Raw genomic sequence first — 24604 nt, forward strand, 5'->3', positions numbered from 1 at the left:
TTAAAAGCCGACACCTTGAAGTCCCAGATTTCTTCCATATCTGCCTTCAAAAAACGAGTTAATCAATCCCGCTTAAGGGCACTAGAATTTCTACTAAGAGATTCATATTAAATGGTGACGAATTCCTCTGATCGAGTTTTTTTCCCACTGTTGGGCTTTGTGACATAACCTTTGGATTCGATACAAATGTAGTTGTATATATATTACTATACTATACAGGTATAGTAATCGAAATGGAGTATATTTATTAGAATATAGATGAAAAAATACTTAAATGCAAAGTACCATTCACCACTATTTATTTATATTGTAGTAATTTTGGACTGCGAGTTAATCTTGAAAACACGAATTTGGACAGTGTTTCGGTGTGTGATGCATGAAAATGTGTGTCTGGGATGTTACAGCAATTCTGGCCGTATAGGAGGCAGTGAATTGACTGCGACATGTTTCAACAGAGTTCCCCTGTCCCCATGTAAATAACCACATCCATCCCTCGATATCATGTGGAGATGCTCACAGTCTTGCGTGGCTTCTGGAACATTACAAATTCAAATCCACGTCTTGTTCTGACAGGTTATTAATTTGTTACCGTAAGTTGTGTGTAGGTGCAGCTGGAGGGAAAGGAATTAGCCTTCACTGGATGAACTGCCAGAGCTAGCAAGAAAACATATTTTCTAATGAGATGTTACTGCGAAGGGGAGGAGGTCTTGAAATTGGCATCTCAGAGGCCCAGGATTGGAGCATATGCAAGAGCAACTCCACCGAGTAGACAGAGTGGAGAGTTTTCTAACCTCCCCTTGCCTTCTGCATAAGGGGCTGTGATAATACAGACTTCCTTCAGGGTTTTTGTTGTTATTTTTTTGTTTGTGGGTTTGAGTTTGTTTTTTTACTATAAGAGACACGAGGTTCTAACTTACAGGCAAGATAAAATGGCTTTTTGCAAGGAATCTGTCTGTTTACTCTTGGTTGTTCAAACAACCATGACTGCCGTCAACATTTCCCAGGAAATGTTCTTTAATGCCTGAGACCAGCTACAATATTGGCTTGTTTAGGATATCAGGGAGTGGTTTGTGGGAGACACACACAAAAAAATTCGGGGTTGGGTTGTATGGGTACTGATGAGATGATGCTGAGCTTTAAATGTCAAAAGAGATGGGATCAGGTCTGATGTGACCGCTGTGGTGTTCTCAGCACCTGGGATTCCCGGCTTGGCTTGTCCATCAACGACCACCGTTCAAAGATGGAAAGCTTAGTGTTAGTCGGGGATCTCTCAGCTATCATAAATAAACCTGCTACCCACGAGCAGTGTTTCAGCGTTCGATCCGCCCTGCCTTTTCCCTCACGGAGGCGAGATGATGGCAGCGGGGACACCGAGTGTCCCACCCAGGAGATCAGTAAGATCACAGCGTGGCAGAGATCAAGGTCCTGCCCCACATCCCTCAAGAAACGGAGGAGGATCTGTCGGACGGAAGACTTGCAGGTGTAAGGAATTCAGACAATGGGAATTCCTAGATGCAAGGCTTCAGTACTGATAGAGGTTTTCTGTTTTTCGCTCCTGACAACATCTGTATTTTCCAATCCTTCCCGATTCAAGGGAGTGCAGAGCAGGACCTTCGGGCTATTCTTTCTCTTGGACGCTGCGGTTCTCAGACACGGACTCAGGGTGTCACTGTTGGCCAAGGCGAAGAAGCTGCTCCGCCGTCGGCTCCTCCCCGGCCCCCGCGTAGCGCTGCTCTGCACTGCGCAGAGCAGAGAGAAAATCAGGAACAGCTCGGCTCAGCCCGTCCTCCGACCGGCAACAGGGATTTCATATATTTATTTCTTTCGGATACCTGTTTAGCTACCCGGAAATCCTAATTTTAAATCGTCCGGAGAATACCCTTCAGGAAAGCAGGGAATGGAGGTCAGATTGGCAGCGCAGGGCTGGGCAGGCGCTGGGCGGGTCGCGTTGCTGGCAGTGCTGCTGTGCGTGTGGTGCCGGGCGGCGGCGGAGCGGGTCCGCTACTCCATCGCCGAGGAGCTGGGCAGAGGCTCGCTCGTGGGGCCGCTGGCGCGGGACCTGGGGCTCAGCGCGGGCGAGCTGCCGGCGCGCAAGCTGCGGATAGTTGCTGGTGACGAAAAGCAGTACTTCACTCTCGAGGAAGATAATACAAATTTGCGTGTAAACGACAGGATAGACCGAGAGAGCATCTGCGGGGCCGTGTCGCCCTGTGTCCTCTTCTTGGAGGCAGTCGTGGAAAACCCTTTTGACATATTTCATGTGAGTGTCACTATCCAGGATATCAATGACAATGCGCCGCAGTTTGACAGAGAATTTGTTACCATAGAAATAATCGAGTCGACGCCTCCTGGTACCAGGTTCCCATTGGGCAGCGGCAGAGACCCCGACATTGGGGCGAACTCTTTACAGAACTACGAACTTACCCCCAACCCACTCTTCTCCCTCGTAGTGAGGGAGAGCCCTGATGGGACGAAGCACGCGGAGCTGGTACTGGAGAAATTCTTAGATCGAGAAAAACAGAGAAATCACCATTTGATTTTGACGGCGGTAGATGGTGGGGATCCAGTCCGATCCGGGACAGCCCAGATTAAGATTAACGTGACCGACGCAAACGACAACCCACCAGTATTCACGAAAGAAATCTACAAGGTTCGACTGATGGAAAACCTGCCAGAAGGCTCCTTAGCTTTTCAGGTGAAAGCTACCGACAATGACGAAGGTACAAATGCAGAAATTACCTACTCCTTCAGCGACATAGCAAAAAGTGTCCACCAGGTCTTCACTTTGGACCCCAGGACAGGGGACGTGAAGGTTTCAGGACCCTTAGATTATGAAGAAAGGAAATATTACGAAGCGAGTGTGGAGGGCAAGGATGGGGGCGGGCTCACTGCACATGCCAAAGTGCACATAGACATTATAGACGTAAACGACAATGCGCCAGCCCTTTCCCTCCTGCCTATCTTGAACCCGATACCGGAAGACTCAGTCCCGAGCACAGTTGTAGCTGTGATTAATGTCCGTGACAGAGATGTGGGAGAAAATGGAGAAGTGAGCTGTAAAATGGACGGAAATTTGCCTTTCAAATTAGAACCTTCATCAGAGAACACATACAAACTAATAATAGCCAGGCCTCTGGACAGAGAAAATGTCTCCGCTTACAATATCACCATCACTGCCGTGGACCGTGGCAGGCCGGCGCTGTGGAGCAGCAGGGAGCTGGTGCTGGAGGTGTCGGACGTGAACGACAACGCGCCGGTGTTCGAGGAGGCGGCGTACAGCGCGTACGTGGCGGAGAACAACGCGGCGGGCGCGCTGGTGGTGCGCGTGCAGGCGCGGGACGCGGACGCGGGCGCCAACGGGCGCGTGAGCTACTGGCTGGCGGGCGGCAGCGCGGGCGCGGCGGCGCTGGTGTCGGTGGAGGCGCGGAGCGGCGCGCTGTACGCGCAGCGCTCCTTGGACTACGAGCAGTGCCGCGAGTTGGCGGTGGCGGTGCGGGCGCAGGACGGCGGCTCGCCGGCGCGCAGCTCCACGGCCACGGTGCGCGTGTTCGTGCTGGACCGCAACGACAACGCGCCGCGGGTGCTGTGGCCGGCGGCGGGGGCGGGTGGCGCGGCGGCGGGAGGCGTGGCCCCCGGCGGCGGCGCCGTTCGAGGTGGTGCCGCGCTCGGCCGAGGCCGGCTACCTGGTGGCCAAGGTGGTGGCGGTGGACGCGGACGCGGGGCGCAACGCGTGGCTGTCGTACGAGCTGGTGCAGGCGTCGGAGCCGGCGCTGTTCCGCGTGGGGCTGCACAGCGGCGAGGTGCGCACGGCGCGCGCCGTGTCCGAGAGGGACGCGGCCAAGCAGCGTGTGGTGGCCGTGGTGAAGGACCACGGGCAGCCGGCGCTGTCGGCCACGGCCACGCTGCACGTGGTGCTGGCCGAGAGCTTGCAGGGAGGCGCTGCCGGAGCTGAGCGAGCGGGCGGCGGGCGCCGAGGCGGCGGCGGGCGAGCTGCAGTTCTACCTGGTGCTGGCGCTGGCGCTGCTGTCGGCGCTTTTGGTGCTGAGCGTGGCGCTGGCCGTGCTGGCGCGGCTGCGGCGGGCCGGGCCGCCCGCCGTGCTGCGCTGCCTGGGCGCGCAGCGCTTCTCGGTGGCCGGCGCCGCCTTCCCGGCCGACTTCTGCGAGGGCACCTTGCCCTACTCCTACAACCTGTGCGTGGCGGCGCCGGCGCGCGCCGTGCCCGAGGCCGCTTGGCCGCCGCCGCCGGTGCCCATCCTGTCTGCGGAGGAGCTTCTGGGCGGGGATTCCTGCGAGAAGCCGAGCCCGAACAGCAGCAGCAGCGCCGTCGTGGGAGAGCCGCCCGCCGACCCCGACGCACCACAGGTCTGTAAAGCCGCGAGTTCCTGCTTTTTTCCCTGAACTTTTCCGAACCGTTGCCCTCTTTTCGCTGGGTTTCCCCGGTTAGTGTAGGTGGGAAAGGCTGGTCCGTTTCCCCGAGAAGGAATGAAAGAACGGGGTTATTTCTTTCTCTAAGAAGAGGCAGTTAGCCGTAGCACTTAGTTCTGCGGTGATCACAGCTTCAGATTAATCTAGGAGGTTTTGTCTGCATCTCTTGCGTTGACTAAAATCGTGTTAATTAGTAACTGCCAAGGGGATTCATTACTGTGCAGTAGATTCGCCGGTTCTTCATGAAGGAATTGGGGAAATAATGCAGATACTAACTGTTGTAGATTTTTCCTTAATGATTGGTTTATCCTGAAACTCTTTTCTGGGACTTGGTTAAAACTGGCCACATGCCCCTTGATTACCGCTTTTTCGGTCTTGGACTCCAAAAGGACTCGTTTCTGTACTTCATGGATAGAAAAGTGACAGGTTCTCCATCCTGAGTAAAAGAAGAGACCGTCACTCATTTTTTGCGTGAATGCTGTTGCAGAAATGTCAGTAATGGTACCAGTAGCAGGACGAGTTAATTTTGCTAACTATCTTTTTCCATCTTGGCTTGTAGTTCCCTCCTTTCTTTTTTCTTTTTTTTCTTTTTTTTTTTCTTTTCTTTTTTTTTCTTTTTTCTTTTTTTTTTTTTTTTCTTTTTTACCGTTCGTAATATTTCCTTCATACACAAGTGTAGATGAAGATTTAGGTCTCAAATGGAAAAAAAAAAAATCGGATTTTTTGTTCCAGCGACTCTTTCTTATCTTTTTTACAAAATGGGAGGTGTTTGGACCTTGTATACAGAATTCGTTCTCTTAGTTTTTTGGAGTTTTTTTCCCCACTATTTGTTACATAGGTCTGTTTAAAAGGATAAGGCTCTAAGATCCAAAGATAGATATCAAATGTGAAGGAGATTGTCCAAATGACAGTTTAGGCACCTGAATCAGGTACACTTGAAAATTTATCAGGGGTCACCAGAGTGTAAGGTCTGCAGCTGTACTTCTCTTTTCCCCCTGTCTTAAAGTATTTTGTTGAAAATGTGCCATAGCTGCATGAAAACACAATAATTAGAACAAGGTTTAGCTAACAAGCGTCAGCCCTTTACACCTTGATTTCTGACAAAATGAAAGCCTCTCCTTGGGATTATAACATGATTTGATTGAATGTAATTATCTATAAACAGAACAGGTTCGTTACCGGTGCTTTCCTGCCTCCTGGGTAGTTGTAGATAGAGTGGGTGAAGAGTGCTGAAGTAACCTACAGCTGTACATCAGAGACGGTTTTCTTTGGCCACCCTTGTGCCGGGAATTGAATCATTACTCTTACAAATATTTGTGATGAAAGTGCTGCTTTTGGACTACTGTGTAAAGTCTCGTAATACCCCGTACGTCTTATTAAAAGAACCACATTACACTGCGTGCAGTGCCGGCAGGAGGCTGCGGGCGCCGCTGTTGACCGAGAGGAGAGAGAGGAAGCTCGGAACGCTGCAGCCCCGCCCGCTGCGGCCCGGCTTGTTGGCTCTCCCGGTGTGTGAGTCGGCAGCGGAGCGGTCTGCGATCGTCCCCACAGTGTGGAGACGTGCTGAAGGGGGACGGAAGAGCCTAGCAGCAGCGGCAGGGACCAGAGCGCCGGAGCTACACCGTGAGCCAGATCGGTGAGCGGCGGCGGACAGCTCCCGACGGTGTTGCGGTGCCGGCGGTGGGGCGGTGCCGCGGCGGAGATGTGCGCGGCGGGGAGGCGCTGGGGCCGGCAGCAGAGAGCTCTGCTCTGGGCCGTCCTGCTGGCAGCGTGGGAGGCGGCGTGGGGGCAGCTGCGCTACTCGGTGCCCGAGGAGATGCCCAAGGGCTCGTTCGTGGGCGACGTGGCCAAGGACCTGGGGCTGCAGCTGCCGGAGATCCGCGATCGCGACATCCGCGTTGTCTCCGAAAGCACGACACAGTATTTCGCTCTGCACGGGAAGACGGGACATTTAGTGACGGCGGAGAGGATCGACAGAGAGCAGCTGTGCCGGCTGGTGGAGAAATGCGTGCTGCGCTGTGAGCTGATAGTGGCGGGGGAAATGCAGGTTTATGGAATCGTAGTGGAAATCACGGACATCAATGACAACGCCCCCAGCTTTCGACAGGCAGAAAAAGAATTGAGACTTAGCGAGATGACAGCCCCGGGGTCGCGGTTTCCCCTTGCCGAGGCTCACGATCCGGACTCGGGCAGGAATTCCCTGCAGAGCTACGAGCTGAGCGGAGACGAGCACTTCTCGCTGGCCGTGCAGGCGGGCCCCGGCGGCGATCAGCGTCCCGAGCTGGTGCTGGCGAAGGCGCTGGACCGGGAGGAGGCGGCGTTTCACGAGCTGGTGCTGAGGGCGATTGACGGCGGCGATCCGGCACGGACGGGCACAGCTCGGATCAGAGTGACAGTGCTGGACGCGAACGACAACGCGCCCGTGTTCAGCCAGGCGGAGTACACGGTGCGTGTGCCCGAGGACGTGCCCGTGGGCTCCGTCCTCGTCACTGTCACGGCCACAGACGCCGACGAGGGGCTGTACGGGCAGGTGAAATACAGCTTCCATAAAATTTCAGACCGGACTTCTGACCTTTTTTACCTGGACTCTGACACAGGAGAAATAACTGTTAAAGACGACTTGGATTTCGAGGAAATCTCCTCCCATGAACTAGAGGTGCAGGCGCGGGACGGTGGAGAGCTCTCTGATACGGCGGAAATCGTGATCACTGTGACAGATGTCAACGACAACGCGCCCAAGATTTTGGTGCGGTCGGCCCTGAACGAGATCTCGGAGGATGCCCCGCCGGGGACTGTTGTGGCCCTGCTGCATGTGCAGGACCGCGACTCGGGGGCGAATGGCGAGGTGCGCTGCTCGCTCGATGGGGATGTCCCGTTCCGGCTGGAAAACTCCTTTGAGGACTATTACCGTTTGGTGACAGCGAGAGAGCTGGACCGGGAGCAGGTGTCAGAGTACAACGTGACGGTGCGGGCGGCCGACGGCGGGTCGCCGGCGCTGCAGAGCAGCGCGGTGCTGGCGCTGCGGGTGCTGGACGTGAACGACAACGCGCCGGTGTTTCGCGCAGGAGCGCTACAGCGCGCGGCTGGCGGAGAACAACGCGGCGGGCGCGCTGGTGCTGACGGTGCGCGCGACGGACGCGGACTGGGGGCAGAACGCGCGCGTGCGGTACCGGCTGTGGGAGGGGCGGGTGCGGGGCGCGCCGCTGTCGTCGTACGTGTCGGTGCAGGCGGAGACGGGCGCGCTGTACGCGCTGCGCTCCTTCGACTACGAGGAGGTGCGCGAGCTGGAGCTGTGGGTGCGTGCGGAGGACGGCGGCGCGCCGGCGCTGAGCAGCAACGTGTCGGTGCGGCTGCTGATCGTGGACGAGAACGACAACGCGCCGCAGGTGCTCTACCCGCCCGCGGCTCCGCCTGCGGCATCGGGCAAGGGGGGCTGGTCGGGCGTGGAGCTGGCGCCGCGCTCGTCGGAGCCCGGCGCGCTGGTGGCCAAGGTGGTGGCGGTGGACGCGGACGCGGGGCAGAACGCGTGGCTGTCGTACGAGCTGGCCAAGGCGACGGAGCCGGGGCTGTTCCGCGTGGGGCTGCACAGCGGCGAGGTGCGCACGGCGCGCTTCCCGCTGGCCCGCGACGCGGCGCGCCAGAGCCTGGTGGTGGTGGTGAAGGACCACGGGCGGCCGGCGCTGTCGGCCACGGCCACGCTGAGCGTGCTGCTGGCCGAGAGCGTGGCCGAGCTGCTGGCCGAGCTGGGCAGCGCGGCCGAGGCGGCGGCGCCGGGCGAGCCGGCCGGCAGCCTGACGCGCTGGCTCGTGCTGGCCGTGGCCGCCGTGTCCTGCCTGTTCGTCGCCTTCCTGCTGCTGCTGCTGGCGCTGCGCCTGCGCCGCTGGCGCCGCGAGCAGCTGCTGGCGGCCGACAGCGGCGTCTTGCGCGGCGTGCCGGTCTCGCACTTCGTGGGCATCGACGGCGTGCGCGCCTTCCTGCAGTCCTACTCGCACGAGGTGTCGCTCACGGCCGACTCGCGCAAGAGCCAGCTGCGCTTCTCGGGCGGCAGCTGCTGCGACACCCTGCCGGCCCGGCCGCCGCCCGACGAGCCCGCGCCGCTGCTCGGGGAGGAGGGCTCTGCCGGCGCTCGTCCCGTTGACCCCGCCGCTCTCCCGGTGAGTTTTTCGAACCACATTTTTCTTCCTTTCCTTTTTTATTAGTCTGCATTTTCTTCTCTTTTCTGTGTCATTCCTCTGGACGTCGATTCGACAAGACGCAGACCCACACATGGAGACCCTTGTGCTCTTGCCTCTCGTTCATATAGGGCCATATTTTTCATTGGTTGCTCAAGTTAGTGTGGAGTGCCTGATAGGCGCGGGTATTTTGTTTTCTGTCCTTTTTCTGTTAGCGCGAATGAGGGTCAGGTCCATGTAAGTGTAGCAGAAGGGACACATATACTTTGTATTTCTGTAGTGTTTGGTAACATGCTATTATCAATTATAAGGGTCTAAGAGCATCATGTGCTTTGTGAATGGCTGGAGATGTGAGTCGTGGGATCTGTGCATGAGGGACTGTTCAGGGCCACTGGAAACGTGGTTTGCCAGAAGACAAGTTTCTCCACTTGTATTGGGCAGTTTTCCCCTGTCTGCCTGTAGGCTGCTGTTCTGCAGGGTTGTTTTCACTAACAGCATAGTTATACAGATTATTCTTTCCTACTAAATACCTGAAATACCTATCTACCTTAAGTGCCATTATTAACAATGTATGCTGTGATCTCTTCTCTCTGATAACTGTGAGACTTGCTTGTTTTGAGGAGCTAAAGGTCAGGAATTTTCTCTGATGGTGTGTGGAAGACCAGATCTTCTACATTTTCCGACTGTCCGGCATGTGCCTTTCATTTTTACAACAGTGAAGGGAAAGACTTTCAGAGACGTGTTTCCTTCAAATATCAAAGGAATAAATGCTGTTGCTTTTCACATGCACAAGGTGAGAAGTTGAGTATTAGCCACGGTAAAAAGCTGTTTGTGCAACTTTTCCTTTGGTGGAGTCTATCTGCATATAATGAAGATCAACGAAAATGATGCGAGCTGTGAAGGGTTTGAGTAGGGCCCCGGGTTACTGTATGTGGGGAGGTACTGGGGCAGGCGAGGCACGTGATTTGTTGATTCCCAGGGTTTATTGGTGCCATGCAGAACATGAGTCTGAAGGTGACTTATTTTTGGTATTGCACTACTCAGAATACAACTAGCAGAGTTGTGTGTTCATCAGTGTGTTTTCCTGTTGCATGATATTTCTATGAATGTTGGTTATTACACATAAATGTAAATTTTGCAATTATTTGGTAGTGTAAGGTATTTTCTGAGTTTCCCTTTTGTTGAAGAAAGATGATGCTGCGTTTCAGCTGACATTTTGATGGCCAGGACTGTACTTGAGCTCCATACTGCTTATGGTCTTCAGATCCTTTTATGTTTCTTCAAATTTTATGGAACAAGCAGATAAATCTCTTTGAGTGTGCCCGTGTTGTGGTCCTTGTGTTCTACAAATTTTTGTGCACAACATTTTTTCATTGGCGTCCCTCTGCAAGTGTAGCTCTTTTGTTATGTGATACTTGTGTAGGGTGAAGAGTTCGGACTGTAAGAGGAAGGGCAGATGCAAGAGTTGACTGTGGTATCATTTAAAATGGCTAAAAGGAAGGTCTAAAAGTTCATTTTGTCCTAACTTTTAGATGAGTCCCACAGATTTGGTTCCGCGCATTTTCCTATTCCTTATTATCCGAAGGAGTTCCCCTGAGGAACTATGGCTGTGGTCAGTGGTTTGAGCTCCTGTAAGCCTTGTGTGTACTTGCTAACAAGTAGTGACTTTTTCTGTGTACCTACTACAGCTGACACAATCTGAAATGTTGAGTTGTGATTCTTCCACTCCTGCAGGTTTCCCATGATCGACTTGTTTCTTTGTTCAGCTCTAGAATTGGCCCTCATTGTAGCTGGTAGTTCTTAAAACATTAAAATAGTAAAAGACTGATAGATTATCAGGCTGGGGGAATAGTTTCTGTACATAACTTGAAGGCTGACAGCTGCCAAGATGTGATGGGTTAACTTTGGAGAGCAACTACATGCCCAGAAAGCTGCTGGACAAGAGAGAGAAAATAAAATGAAAGGGTCGTGGGTCCAGATAAGGAGAGGGAGAACACTCAGCAGTTATTGTCATGAGCAAAACAGACTCGACTTGGGGAAATTCAGGGGAAAGGGCTCTTTTCTACAGGGTGTAGTCCTTTAAGAATAGATTGCTCCAGCAGGGGTGACCTGCAGGAGTTACAGGTCCTGCCAGCAGACCTGGTGCAGCATGGACTCCTCTCTACAGGGACACGGGTTCTTCCAAGAACCTACTACAATGTGAGCTCACCACAGGACCACGGCCTTCTTCAGGACACATCCACCTGCTCCATTGTGAGGTCCTTCACAGGAAGCAAGGTGGATATCTGCTCCACCATGGACCTCCATGTGCTGCAGGAGACAACTGGCGTCATCGTGGTCTTCATCACAGGCTGCAGGGGAATCTCTGCTCTGGCACCTGGAGCTCCTCCTTCCCCACTGACCTTGGTGTTTGCACAGTTGTTTCTCTTGCATATTCCCACTCATCACTCCTGGCTGCTGTTGTGCAGCAGGTTTCAAACCTTAGGTATGTCAATACAGAGGCATTATCACCAGTGCTGACTGGCTCAGTGGTGGGTCCATCTTGGAGCAGATGAAACTGGCTCTGTCATACGTAGGGTAAACTCCTGGCTTTTTCTCACAGCAGCCACCCCTGGAGTACCCCTGCTACCAAAACTTTGCTTCTCAAACCCAATGCACAAGACAAAGACTGATAAAGTTCTGTTTCCATAAAACATCACTGAATTAAACAAATATTCATATGTGGCTGATACATGACAAATACTTGGATATTGTCCATGGTGCGGCTAAAAGCTGTGAATGTGAACAAGGAGGGTGAGAGTTTAACTTTGAACCAGGAAAATAGGAGGGTAAGTGTAGTTTTGGCTGAACAATTATTTGATTCCATGGCTGGTGGCAAGACCTGTGGTATACACACTGTGATTCTGTTTTCCTTGTCCTAAAAAGTAATGACAGGCCTCAAACAAGGAGGATAACTGTGTAGGTAGGATGATAATGGCCCTCCTGATTGTGGAGAACTTTTTCAGTAAGGGCAGCCATGGGAAGTGGAGCCCATGCACAAACACCAGCATGGAAGAGCCACTCACGGACACTGATGTGCCATATATCTATGAGCCCTTTCACTCCCTCTCTCTGTTTTTCTGGAGACTTTCTGCACTTCTGTCCACTTTTCCCAGGGTTACTCGATGTTGTGTGGATGGAAGGTGCTGATCCGTGCCTCCATAAAGGAATGAAAGAAGAGTGTAAACCCCTGTCCATTCAGAGCAGGAAGTGAGGCACAGCACAACGTTTTCATCCTACATTTAGGCTCACTGGAAAGTTTCTGGTTTTCAGTTTCTGAAGGGAAAATTGGCAGACCTTGACACTTTGAACCCAAATAATTTTGATTTGCGGTGAGATTGTTTTCCTTTCCTTTATTTTTCCTGATGGGATGTACTTGAACCTGGTTGACAGCATTGGAGAGATACCTGTTGGTTATTGTTGTTTTGATAATGGAAGTCCCGAAGGAAATGTGTGTGTGATTCCATGAAGAGAGAAATTAAAGTTTGTTCTGGCTAGAGAAAGAAAGGAGTCTCACTGTGTGTCCTATCAGCTTTTGGGGGAAAGCTGCTGCAGAAACGTTAGCATTAGTAGGATGGGTTAATTTTCTTCAGGCACTATTTCTCTGCATTCCTGCTGCAGCTACTTCTCATTGTTTATTTGATCCTTGATGATAGTACTTTTTGCCATTCTTCATCTGTCTTATATAGAAGTGAAGGTCTAGGGAGATGTTGGTGTACAACTGAGGGTAGAAGTGCATTTCCCTGCAGGACTGTAATTACTTTGTCATAAATTCTGGGTTTCACCCATCCGTACTTTGAACATTTCCAGCTGCCAACACAAATACTTTGATATATTTATTCTTCCATAAAACATCACAGAATGAAACAGAATGAAATGCTTTTTCACCTGTGGCCAATACCTGACCAAGAGTTGGATTTGTCCATGATGCAATTAAAGGCTGTGAATGCAGAGCAAGGAAGGTGAGAGGCTGGCATTAAACCAGGAAATCAGGTGGGTCAGTGCAGTTTTGGCTGAACAACAGTTTGATTTCATGCCTGATGCCAAGGCCTGTGCAATTGCAGGCAACTGAAAATAGAGCATTTGTACAATAACCCTGCATTTAGAAGGACGATGTATGGGTAGAAGAGCTGCTAATTCCTGTGGGAAACTACTGTTGTTCAAATCATATATACCTGTAATACTGTGATGTAGAGTTTCTTCACAATTATAATTACACTTTCTTTCTGGCCTGCAAAGGTCCTGAAAGGATTTTTTATTTCCTGAAAGGTTGTGATTTGTTCCCCCCATTTCTGGAATGTGCTTCTACATTTGAATTTGTGTGAGTTGTTTTGAAGCAAATGCTTACTTCAGTTGCCTAAGACAAAACTTCTTGTGAGAAAAACAAAGAGAAGCTAAGAGAAAATCTGTTCTACTTTCTCAAAATACATAGTCTGAGTAAGATACCAATGATAAATCCTTTAAACATACAGCTTTGTTTTTGTCAGAGATGAGCAGTTCTCAAAGTAGAAAAACCAGTGCATGCTTTTGAGTATTTAATCATGTATTAGTGCCTCTTGCTCGTATTACAGCAGTTTTGGATGTCAGAACATGAGTGCGATACATTTGTCTTTTAGTTTTATTTTGGAAGAATAGATATGCACGCATGGCTTTACAAGAAATCGTTACACTTGTGTAGCAGTGCATGTGATAAAAGAGGGAAAGAGATTCCCCTGAGTTTATTGACCACGTCTGTTTTGGAACACTCCTCTTTTAGTTTGTCTGTTTAGAATTCCTGAGCTTTTGAATACTTACATTTTTTCTCAGAATGAAAGCAAGCAGACAAATACATTTTGTTTCTAGGTACTATAATGATGCATTATATTCTCATGAGATGGTTTTGCCAACTGTGAGGGTCAGAAGCAACCTACAAGGAGGATTTGGGTTTGTGTATGAATCATCAAAAATCACTGAAAAGCATTCAGTTGATAATGCCATCCTTAGATGGGCTGGCCAGATGATGGGGCTTTTGCCTAAAAACTCCCCAAACTAAAGCAGTATAAATGTGAATTGATTCTTTTTACAAGCCAGGTTTTGAAGTCTCATTCCAAAAGCACTGAATTTTTTTCTGGGTGGGAGACAAGTCAGGATGTTCAGAGACCAATGAGTGCACAATGCTTTGCATTTTCCCTTTCTCTTCCAGTTATGTGCAGTGACACGGTTCTGATTTCAGATCCACTACTTTGGGCTTCACATTTCTCCACCTGTATTAGTTGTTCTGCATCAGAAACTGGACTGTCATACCCACAATGGAAGTGAAAACCTTCCTTCTAGTTCTGACTCTACACAGGGACTAACCCCCTGGTTCCCATTTTCATGGGTGCTGGAAAAAAAAATCTCAGGTACCAGTAATACATAAACCGTGTAGAATCTCTGAGCCATCGTCTTTTCAGATTTTGGCTTCAGTTCCTGAATTTGTCTGAGATAACCTCATTATCGCTCTGGAAGACATATATCCCCTCAGTTTTCCTGCCAGATGAGGCCACAGATGGGAAAGTCATGGACAGTACCATACGACTTGAAAATTCTACTGCAAATAAAAAGGGTTTTCGGTAGGAGACTGCTGCTGTTGCTGTAATCGTTAGGGTTCCTGCTAAGCATTAAGCAACTACTTCTGCGCCAGCTGATTCTAAACCAAGACAAACCCCAGACGCAGCACAGCCCCCGAGCCCCGCCCAAAGCCGGGCCCCCTTGAGCGCGGCCATCCGGCGGCTGCAGTGGCGTCGCGGCGCCTCCGGGTGCCGCTGTTGGCCGCCAAGGAGCGGTGCTGGAGCCGCCGCCGCCGCCGCGTCCTGCCCCCGCAGGCTGCTCGCTCGCCCGGCGCCGGCCAGAGCGGCAGCGGCACGGGCAGCAGCGGCGGCGGCGGCGGCGGCGAGAGACGGCGCTGGGCGGGGAGCGGCGGCGTCCGAGGCGGGCAGAGCGGGCTCGCTGCGCTGCGGCGGCCCCTGCGCTGTGTGGCGAGAGCGGCTGGAAGGGAGGCAGGGCGGCGGCAGGAGGCAGGAGCGCGGCGAGCGCTGGCGAGAGAGAATGGCGGTGAGGCGGCGGCAGAGGCGCGCTGCGGGCTGTGGGCGAGCGCTGGTGGCCGCGCTGCTGCTGTGCGTGTGGTGCCGGGCGGCGGCGGAGCGGGTCCGCTACTCCATCGCCGAGGAGCTGGGCAGAGGCTCGCTCGTGGGGCCGCTGGCGCGGGACCTGGGGCTCAGCGCGGACGAGCTGCCGGCGCGCAAGCTGCGGCTGAGCGAGGAGAAGCAATACTTCACAGTGAGCGAGGAAAACGGGAACCTGTACGTGAACGAGAGGCTGGACCGGGAGGAGATGTGCGGCGAGTCGGCGTCCTGCTCTGTCAGCTTCGAGGCGCTGGTGCAAAACCCTCTGAACGTTTTCCACATTGAAGTGGCCATTGAAGACGTGAACGATAACGCACCGCGCTTTCTGCAAGACAGTTTTCAGCTTGAGATCAACGAGTTCACTTCTCCTGGCACCCGATTTACCATGGGCACTGCCGAGGACGCGGACGTGGGTAGTAACTCATTGCAAGGCTACGAGCTGGAGGCTAACGAGTATTTCACAGTGGAGGTGAAGGAGAGCCAGGACGGCAGCAAGTTTGCAGAGTTGGTGCTGCGCCGTGCACTGGACCGGGAGACTGAGCAGAGCCTGCGGTTGGTGCTGACGGCTCTGGATGGCGGTGACCCGCCCAGGACTGGCACCGCTCAGCTCTACATCAACGTCTCCGACGCCAATGACAACCCACCCGTGTTTGCTCAGGACCGGTACCACATCAGCCTGCGTGAGGACGCGCCTCTGGGATCAGTCGTGCTGAACGTGACAGCCTCCGATGCCGATGTCGGCACCAACGCCCGCATCACCTACGGCTTCGGAAAGATGCCGATCAAAGTGCTGCAAAAGTTCGTGGTGGATGCAGAGAACGGGGTGATCACGCTGAAGGGCGCACTGGACTTTGAAGATACACGAGGCTACGTTTTGCTGATGGAGGCGAGGGATGGTGGCGGTCTGGTGGCGCACTGCAAGGTGGAGGTGGAGGTGCTGGACGTGAACGACAACCCACCCGAGGTGACGCTGACGTCAGTGTCGAACCAGGTGCCCGAGGACGTGCCAACTGGCACAGTAGTGGCCCTGCTGAAAGTGCGGGACAGAGACTCAGGAGAGACGGTCAGGTGTCCTGCGAGCTGTCAGGCGAGGCACCGCTGTCGATTGTGCCGTCGTCGGGCGGCTCGTACAAGGTGGTGACGGCGAGCGCGCTGGACCGCGAGGAGGCGTCCGAGCACCGCGTGACGGTGGTGGCCCGGGACCGGGGCAGGCCGGCGCTGTGGAGCAGCAGGGAGCTGGTGCTGGAGGTGTCGGACGTGAACGACAACGCGCCGGTGTTCGAGGAGGCGGCGTACAGCGCGTACGTGGCGGAGAACAACGCGGCGGGCGCGCTGGTGGTGCGCGTGCAGGCGCGGGACGCGGACGCGGGCGCCAACGGGCCGCGTGAGCTACTGGCTGGCGGGCGGCCAGCGCGGGCGCGGCGGCGCTGGTGTCGGTGGAGGCGCGGAGCGGCGCGCTGTACGCGCAGCGCTCCTTGGACTACGAGCAGTGCCGCGACGTTGGCGGTGGCGGTGCGGGCGCAGGACGGCGGCTCGCCGGCGCGCAGCTCCACGGCCACGGTGCGCGTGTTCGTGCTGGACCGCAACGACAACGCGCCGCGGGTGCTGTGGCCGGCGGCGGGGGCGGGTGGCGCGGCGGCGGGAGGCGTGGCCCCGGCGGCGGCGCCGTTCGAGGTGGTGCCGCGCTCGGCCGAGGCCGGCTACCTGGTGGCCAAGGTGGTGGCGGTGGACGCGGACGCGGGGCGCAACGCGTGGCTGTCGTACGAGCTGGTGCAGGCGTCGGAGCCGGCGCTGTTCCGCGTGGGGCTGCACAGCGGCGAGGTGCGCACGGCGCGCGCCGTGTCCGAGAGGGACGCGGCCAAGCAGCGTGTGGTGGCCGTGGTGAAGGACCACGGGCAGCCGGCGCTGTCGGCCACGGCCACGCTGCACGTGGTGCTGGCCGAGAGCTTGCAGGAGGCGCTGCCGGAGCTGAGCGAGCGGGCGGCGGGCGCCGAGGCGGCGGCGGGCGAGCTGCAGTTCTACCTGGTGCTGGCGCTGGCGCTGCTGTCGGCGCTTTTGGTGCTGAGCGTGGCGCTGGCCGTGCTGGCGCGGCTGCGGCGGGCCGGGCCGCCCGCCGTGCTGCGCTGCCTGGGCGCGCAGCGCTTCTCGGTGGCCGGCGCCGCCTTCCCGGCCGACTTCTGCGAGTGGCACCTTGCCTACTCCTACAACCTGTGCGTGGCTGGCGCCGGCGCGCGCCGTGCCCGAGGCCGCTTGGCCGCCGCCGCCCGGTGCCCATCCTGTCTGCGGAGGAGCTTCTGGGCGGGGATTCCCTGCGAGAAGCCGAGCCCGAGTAGCAGCAGCAGCGCCGTCGTGGGAGAGCCGCCCGCCGACCCCGGACGCCACCACAGGTCTGTAAAGCCGCACGCTCCATCCCTCTCTTGAGTCTTTCATAGTTATTGTTCTCCTTTTCCCTGGGTTTCCCCGGTTAGTGTGAATGAGGATTGTTGGTCCGTTTCTCCGGGAAATAAGGGCACTCCCTGCAAGAGCGCTGAGTTAGCAATGCCTCTGCTTGGTTCTGTCGTGCTCACAGGTTCATATTCACCTAAGAGGTGTTGACTACAACTCTTTTACTGACCAAAAGAGTATTCGGTATTAACTGTGAACACAAATCCTTACTGTGTAGGAAGAGATCTTCTGATTCCTCATGACTATGTCGGGAAAGAAGGACTGATACTTCTTGTTGCAGATTTTTCCTTCCTGATCGATTTGACCTGAAACAATGTGTTTGGGTCTCCTTAATAACTGCACACAAACTCATTCGTTTATGTTTTTTCATTTTTGGACTACCTCTGGCTCCCTGAATGGAAAAGGGACAGGTTTTCCTCCCCGGGTGAAAGTAGACGGTGTGTGCAGGTCTATATGTCTTCTTCTAACAATTAATGGAGGCTTCAGAGGTCCTACAGTATTTTATTGAAAAATAAATTGTCCCAATAACATGAATATGCAAGAATTAAAACAATACCACCAAGCTTCCATCTTGATTTAGAAGAAAAGGAGAGACCCTTCCTGGGACTACAGAGTGAGTTGGTCAAATATAAATTTATATAAACTATAGGAACATCATAAATTATAGAAGCATTGGTGAGTGTGTTCGTTAAGCACTGAAGTACAGAACGAGCTATCCGCATTCCATACACAGCAAGCAGCGAGTAACAGCACTTCTATGCTCTTTGGTAATCAACAGGACCAGGGAATGGTCTGCACAGTTTTGGGAGTTGGTTGTTCTTTTCTTTGTTTTGGTTCTCTTTGTTAGTTTGTTTTTTGGAGGGGGTTTCATGGAGGTGGTTTTTTTCCTTGCTGTTTTGGATGGGAGATTTTCCATTGTTGGTGGTTTTGGTTGTTGTTTTTCTACCATACTGGGCAGTAGTTCCCTCTTTTAACTGTACTTGGCCTTTTTCTTTTCCCCCGAAAGAGGTTGATTGGGCCTGGTAGATCATGTTGATAATGGAATACTGAACAGAAGGATTCAGTTTCTAAGCTATCTCAGCAAAATTGTCGTGTCTCTCTCTTGTACATTTTAAAGTGGAAGGGAATCATGACAGCGATTACACAACTCAAATAAGTTCTATTTACACTTCTAGAAACGATCCACATAGTTTAGGGGGGTGCGGCTCTACTTATGTATTACTCTAACTACTCCAGTTCATAATACTCTTGAGAACAGATGACCCACAGGAAAACAGGTGTATAAGAAAAATCGGGAGCAAAGGAAAGCTTCTCTCTGTCTGCAGTCAGCCTGCTCGCCTGTAGGCCACAGCAGAAGTACCTGTTTTACTTCTTGCGGTGCTCAAAAAAGCAACTTTCCTGCAGTTTGAAGTGAGCCAGAGTATTAACGCGGCCTTTGCTCACCTTTTAATATCTATTCTCAGTCAATGATAGTGGAGTAGTTAATTTAGACCGTGTGGTGTATGAATTGAAATATTGTTTTTAAAGTTCCATCTGTTTCGGTTAACGATTAGCTCTTTGTTCTCCGTGGTGCGGAGGGGTGTGTTTCATTAGATAATCTATCACAGATCTTGTTTTCTTTTGTTGTCCTTGTATCAGTCGTTCAAGCGCGACCGCTAAAAGTAAGTAGTGTTAGAAAACTATGAATACTCTACAACTAAACAATAACAACAACAAGTTTAAACCAAACCAAGCAAAAGAAAACCAAACATTTAACTTGACATATATTGACATTAGCAAGGATTTTTCCAGGGCGGTAGAAATATCAAACCCAAGGGACGGGTCTGCCTTCACATCGGTGGAGTTCTGCAGATCGGCAGGAGAAAAGCCGAGGAAGGAGAGCGCGCTACAAGGGATTCGAAGTCGGTGTCGTCCCCGCGAGCTGCCATGGGAGAGGCAGGGCGGGCATTGCTCGGCAGCGCTCGGTGCCTGCAGTGCCGGCAGGAGGCTGCGGGCGCCGCTGTTGACCGAGAGAAGCGAGAGGAAGCTCGGAAAGCTACCGGCAGCCCCGCCCGCTGCGGACCGGCTATGTCACGGGATCGCTGGATTCCTGGCTGTGCCGGTGTACGGTCTGCGATCTTCCCCGCGGAGCGGAGCCGTGCTGAACCGAGGCGGAGGGGCCGGTGGCAGCGGCCGGGAGGGGTGAGCTGGACCAGAAGCGGGAGCCAGAGCGGCGGTCGGCCGTGAGGAGCTGCTGACGGTGTTGCGGTGCCGCGGCGGAGATGTGCGCGGCGGGGAGGCGCTGGGGCCGGCGGCAGCGAGCTCTGCTCTGGGGCGTCCTGCTGGCAGCGTGGGAGGCGGCGTGGGGGCAGCTGCGCTACTCGGTGCCCGAGGAGATGCCCAAGGGCTCGTTCGTGGGCGACGTGGCCAAGGACCTGGGGCTGCAGCTGCCGACGCTCGGAGACCGCGGCGTCCGCGTTGTCTCAGAGGGTAGGACGCAGTATTTCACTCTGCACGGGAAGACGGGACATTTAGTGACGGCGGAGAGGATCGACAGAGAGCAGCTGTGTGAGAGCGTGCAGCAATGCGTGCTTCGCTGTGAGCTGATAGTGGAGGGGGAAATGAAGTTTTACCAAATAGAAGTGGAAATCACGGACATTAACGATAACGCGCCGACATTTCGACAGGCAGAAAAAGAATTGAGAGTGAGCGAGACGACTGCTCCCGGGTCGCGGTTCCCCCTCCGGGAAGCACAAGATGCAGATTCAGGAAGGAATTCCCTGCAGAGCTACAAGCTGAGCGGAGACGAGCACTTCTCGCTGGCCGTGCAGGCGGGCCCCGGCGGCGATCAGCGTCTCGAGCTGGTGCTGGCGAAGGCGCTGGACCGGGAGGAGGTGGCGTTTCACGAGCTGGTGCTGAGGGCGATTGACGGCGGCGATCCGGCACGGACGGGCATAGCTCGGATCAGAGTGACAGTGCTGGACGCGAATGACAACGCGCCCGTGTTCAGCCAGGCGGAGTACACGGTGCGTGTGCCCGAGGACGTGCCCGTGGGCTCCACCCTCGTCACCGTCACGGCCACTGACGCTGATGAGGGTTTGAACGGACATGTGAAATACAGCTTCCATAAAATTTCAGACCGAGCCTCAGAACTTTTTTCTCTCGACTCTGACACAGGAGAAATAACTATTAAAGACCATTTAGACTTCGAGAAAATCTCCTCCCACGAACTGGAGGTGCAGGCACATGACGGAGGAGAGCTCTCTGATACGGCGAAAGTTGTTATCACCATCACAGACGTCAACGACAATGCGCCAGAGATTTCAGTGCGATCCGCACTGAATGAGATCTCGGAGGACGCCCCACTGGGAACTGTGGTTGCCCTATTGCATGTGCAGGATCCTGACTCGGGGGCGAATGGCGAGGTGCGCTGCTCTCTTGACGGGGACGTCCCGTTCCGGCTGCAGAGCTCGCAGGGCAACTACTACAGCGTGGTGACAGCGAGAGAGCTGGACCGGGAGCAGGTGTCAGAGTACAACGTGACGGTGCGGGCGGCCGACGGCGGGTCGCCGGCGCTGCAGAGCAGCGCGGTGCTGGCGCTGCGGGTGCTGGACGTGAACGAAAACGCGCCGGTGTTCGCGCAGGAGCGCTACAGCGCGCGGCTGGCGGAGAACAACGCGGCGGGCGCGCTGGTGCTGACGGTGCGCGCGACGGACGCGGACTGGGGGCAGAACGCGCGCGTGCGGTACCGGCTGTGGGAGGGGCGGGTGCGGGGCGCGCCGCTGTCGTCGTACGTGTCGGTGCAGGCGGAGACGGGCGCGCTGTACGCGCTGCGCTCCTTCGACTACGAGGAGGTGCGCGAGCTGGAGCTGTGGGTGCGTGCGGAGGACGGCGGCGCGCCGGCGCTGAGCAGCAACGTGTCGGTGCGGCTGCTGATCGTGGACGAGAACGACAACGCGCCGCAGGTGCTCTACCCGCCCGCGGCTCCGCCTGCGGCATCGGGCAAGGGGGGCTGGTCGGGCGTGGAGCTGGCGCCGCGCTCGTCGGAGCCCGGCGCGCTGGTGGCCAAGGTGGTGGCGGTGGACGCGGACGCGGGGCAGAACGCGTGGCTGTCGTACGAGCTGGCCAAGGCGACGGAGCCGGGGCTGTTCCGCGTGGGGCTGCACAGCGGCGAGGTGCGCACGGCGCGCTTCCCGCTGGCCCGCGACGCGGCGCGCCAGAGCCTGGTGGTGGTGGTGAAGGACCACGGGCGGCCGGCGCTGTCGGCCACGGCCACGCTGAGCGTGCTGCTGGCCGAGAGCGTGGCCGAGCTGCTGGCCGAGCTGGGCAGCGCGGCCGAGGCGGCGGCGCCGGGCGAGCCGGCCGGCAGCCTGACGCGCTGGCTCGTGCTGGCCGTGGCCGCCGTGTCCTGCCTGTTCGTCGCCTTCCTGCTGCTGCTGCTGGCGCTGCGCCTGCGCCGCTGGCGCCGCGAGCAGCTGCTGGCGGCCGACAGCGGCGTCTTGCGCGGCGTGCCGGTCTCGCACTTCGTGGGCATCGACGGCGTGCGCGCCTTCCTGCAGTCCTACTCGCACGAGGTGTCGCTCACGGCCGACTCGCGCAAGAGCCAGCTGCGCTTCTCGGGCGGCAGCTGCTGCGACACCCTGCCGGCCCGGCCGCCGCCCGACGAGCCCGCGCCGCTGCTCGGGGAGGAGGACCCTGCCGGCGGCCAACCGGCGGACCCAGCCGCTCTCCCGGTGAGTGCCCCATACCATTTTGTTTCGTGATGCTTTCGTCTTTTTTCTCCCCTCTTTTCATCCTTGTTCTGTTTCTGCAATTGCTGACAAGGAAGGAAAGCCTCGTTCATCGACGCGCTGTACTTTGATGCCTCTTTTTGCAATGAAGTGGATGTGGTTGCCATGCTCAGTTTAAAATGTGTTCGGAGAGGCTGTTGGTAGTTTGCGGTTCCTTCTTTTGGGTCTGTGTGTTTTTATCAAGGAGCGCTGAAAAAGGACGGTATATCTCCTGGTTTTAAAATACATGCTGTGGCAAAATCTATTGTCGGGTGAGAGGTGATATATCCATGGAGCTAGAGGAGGTATAGGGAGGTGAAGATTGTATGGAGATATACACTGACAGAGTCTCTCCTGAGGTCCACAGCTCTCGTAGTTTTAGAACTTTGAGGTTTCTTCACGGAACAGCAGTGACAAGAGTTATGTATCCTCCTAGATACGTAAATATTTATGTAAAATTTGTAGTGAGATTTTGTGTCACGTTGAAGAGAAATGATCTGGGAGACTGGCCCGTGGTGCCAAGTGTTTGCAAATTATGAGGGTCAAGGAATACCACGGATTTTGTAAAGGATTGTAATGCAAGTCTTGGGAGTAGTGCATGAGGGTCTGCTAAAGTACGCAAAGGAATATTTTCCTCTTTTCCTTGTTCAGTGCCTATCTGAAATGTGAGGTTTTCGTTCCCCAAATATTTGGCTAGAAGACATGTTATTCCATGTGTATGGAAAGCCCTGGGAGGTTCTTTGTATGTGTTTGCATATCGTCATAATTTTGTAACTTCACAGCTTAGTCACGTACTTATAGCAAGTACCATATGGAAACTTTGGGAAGAACAAGCTGTGTGTTCACTACATACTAAACATCTGAATGAATTACCTACGCTTACTTACATGATCTAGAAGAGTGTGTTGTGATCCCTTTCTTTCTCCAGGTTTTCACTTCCTGCCTTGCTCTTTTGATGGTCTGGAGGTGGTCCTTTCTCTCCGATAGTGTGTGAAACATCAGATCTGTTGCATTTGCCTGGCCGCTCTGTACCTGCCTTTCATGTTTACAGCTGGAAAGAGAAAGACTTTCCCAGAAGTGTTTCCTTAAAATGCCTCTGTAAGAAGTGCTCTTGCTTGTCATATGCACAAGTGAGAAATCAAATATTATCCATGGTAAGGAGAAATGGTTTGTGTAGCATTTCTTTTGGTGATGTCTCTCTGCCAGTTGTGAAGACCTGTGATAACCTTGTGAGCTGTGAAGGGTTTGAGGAGAGAATTTGGGGTGCTTTGTAGGAGGAGGTACTGGTGGAGACATGGCATGTGTTTAATTGATTCCCAGAATTTTTGCTGGCCTTCTGAAAATGAGTCTGAAGGCTTCTTGTTTTTTAATATTGCATGGTTTGGACTCAAATGGCCAAGGTGTGGGTTCAGCACATTTTACATTAAGAGTGGTAGGGTCACACACCTTCCGAAGAGCCCATGTGCTGAAGAAGGATGGTGGTGTGTTTGAGATGATGTTTTGACAACTGGGTCTTTGACAGAGCTGCTGATTGCTTACATCCCTTAAAACATTTTACATTGGTTCATATTAATAGGATGAACATAATAGCCTTTGTGCATGGATTCATGTTGTGATGGTTGGGATCTGAGCAGTTGTGTGTGCAATTTTAACTTTCCTGTTATGTGATGCTTGGACAAGGAGAAGAGCTCCCTCTGTCCGAAGACAGAGCAGGTGGAGGAGTTAACTATGATATAGTTTGAAGTGACTAAAAGGGAGGTATAAAAATTCAGTTTGCCCTAGTTGTTACATGAGGCCCACAGCTGTGGTTCCAGGCTTTTTCCTTTTTTTCACAGTCAAAGAAATGCCCTTGTCTGGGGTCTATGGTCTGAGCTCCTGTGTGAGCCTCCCGTCTACTTGTTACAGACTAGATTTCTTTGTTGTACATCTTGGGGGTGAGTTTTTCAGAGTTTTGGGTTCTATTTTTTAAGGAGAATTGCTAGTCCTCATTATGACTGGCAATCCTGCGAACACCAAAAAACAATCCTGCAAACACCAAAGTCTGATCATTATCAGGATGGAAGAGAAATTCTTATCCATCCCTTGAAGGTGGACATCACCAAATGTTAAGCATTTTGATAAATTTATGCTTCCTTAAAATGGAACAGAATTAAATTCTCTTTCCCCCATGTCTGACATATACCGAGCTTGTGGTTATATGTCAAAGGTCTCACTAAAGGCTGTGAAAGCTGAGTAAGGAGGGTGAGAGGCTGCCTTTGAACCAGGAAAACAGGTGGGTCATTGTGGCTTTGGCTGAGAAATTGTTTGATTTCATGCCTGATGCCAAGGCAAGTGCCATTTCTGCTATGATCCTGATTTCTCTGTCCTGAAAGACAATGACAGCTCTCTAGCAGTAAAGCTTTTCACAATAACTGTACACGTAAAACCATGATGCATGAGTAGAATAACTTAATAATCCATTATCCATGTGTACCTTCTTGTGATACAGTGATGTAGAATTTCTTCCTAAGTGTATATAGACTTTCTTTCAGGCCTTTGTTTCCTGTAAGAGCCTTGTCTTTTTCTTCATTTCTGATTAGTGCTTTTGCTTTTAAAATTGTGATTGTTGTTTTGCAGCAAATACTTACTTCAG

General features: G+C 53.6%; 2 protein-coding genes and 1 pseudogene across 2 annotated transcripts; all 3 read left to right on the forward strand.

Annotated features, from left to right (window-relative positions):
• The first annotated feature begins 1728 nt into the window (after nt 1-1728).
• LOC116451469 lies at nt 1729-4413 on the forward strand (annotated as a pseudogene).
• A 1500-nt stretch (nt 4414-5913) lies between these two features.
• Nucleotides 5914-17200, forward strand: LOC116451701. Its single transcript, XM_032125370.1, is given in 11 exon segments — nt 5914-7480; nt 7482-8579; nt 10830-10950; nt 14299-15837; nt 15840-16156; nt 16158-16186; nt 16188-16278; nt 16280-16999; nt 17001-17041; nt 17043-17088; nt 17090-17200. Coding segments are annotated over 11 exon segments (5466 nt in total). The 5' UTR covers nt 5914-6127.
• Nucleotides 17201-19485: 2285 nt separating this feature from the next.
• Nucleotides 19486-21966, forward strand: LOC116451703 (protocadherin gamma-A10-like). Its single transcript, XM_032125371.1, has one exon. The coding sequence runs from the start codon at nt 19486-19488 to the stop codon at nt 21964-21966; it is 2481 nt and encodes an 826-aa protein (XP_031981262.1).
• Nucleotides 21967-24604: the final 2638 nt, after the last annotated feature.

This window comes from Corvus moneduloides, chromosome 15 (assembly GCF_009650955.1).
Source record: "Corvus moneduloides isolate bCorMon1 chromosome 15, bCorMon1.pri, whole genome shotgun sequence".
Classification (NCBI taxonomy): Eukaryota; Metazoa; Chordata; class Aves; order Passeriformes; family Corvidae; genus Corvus; species Corvus moneduloides.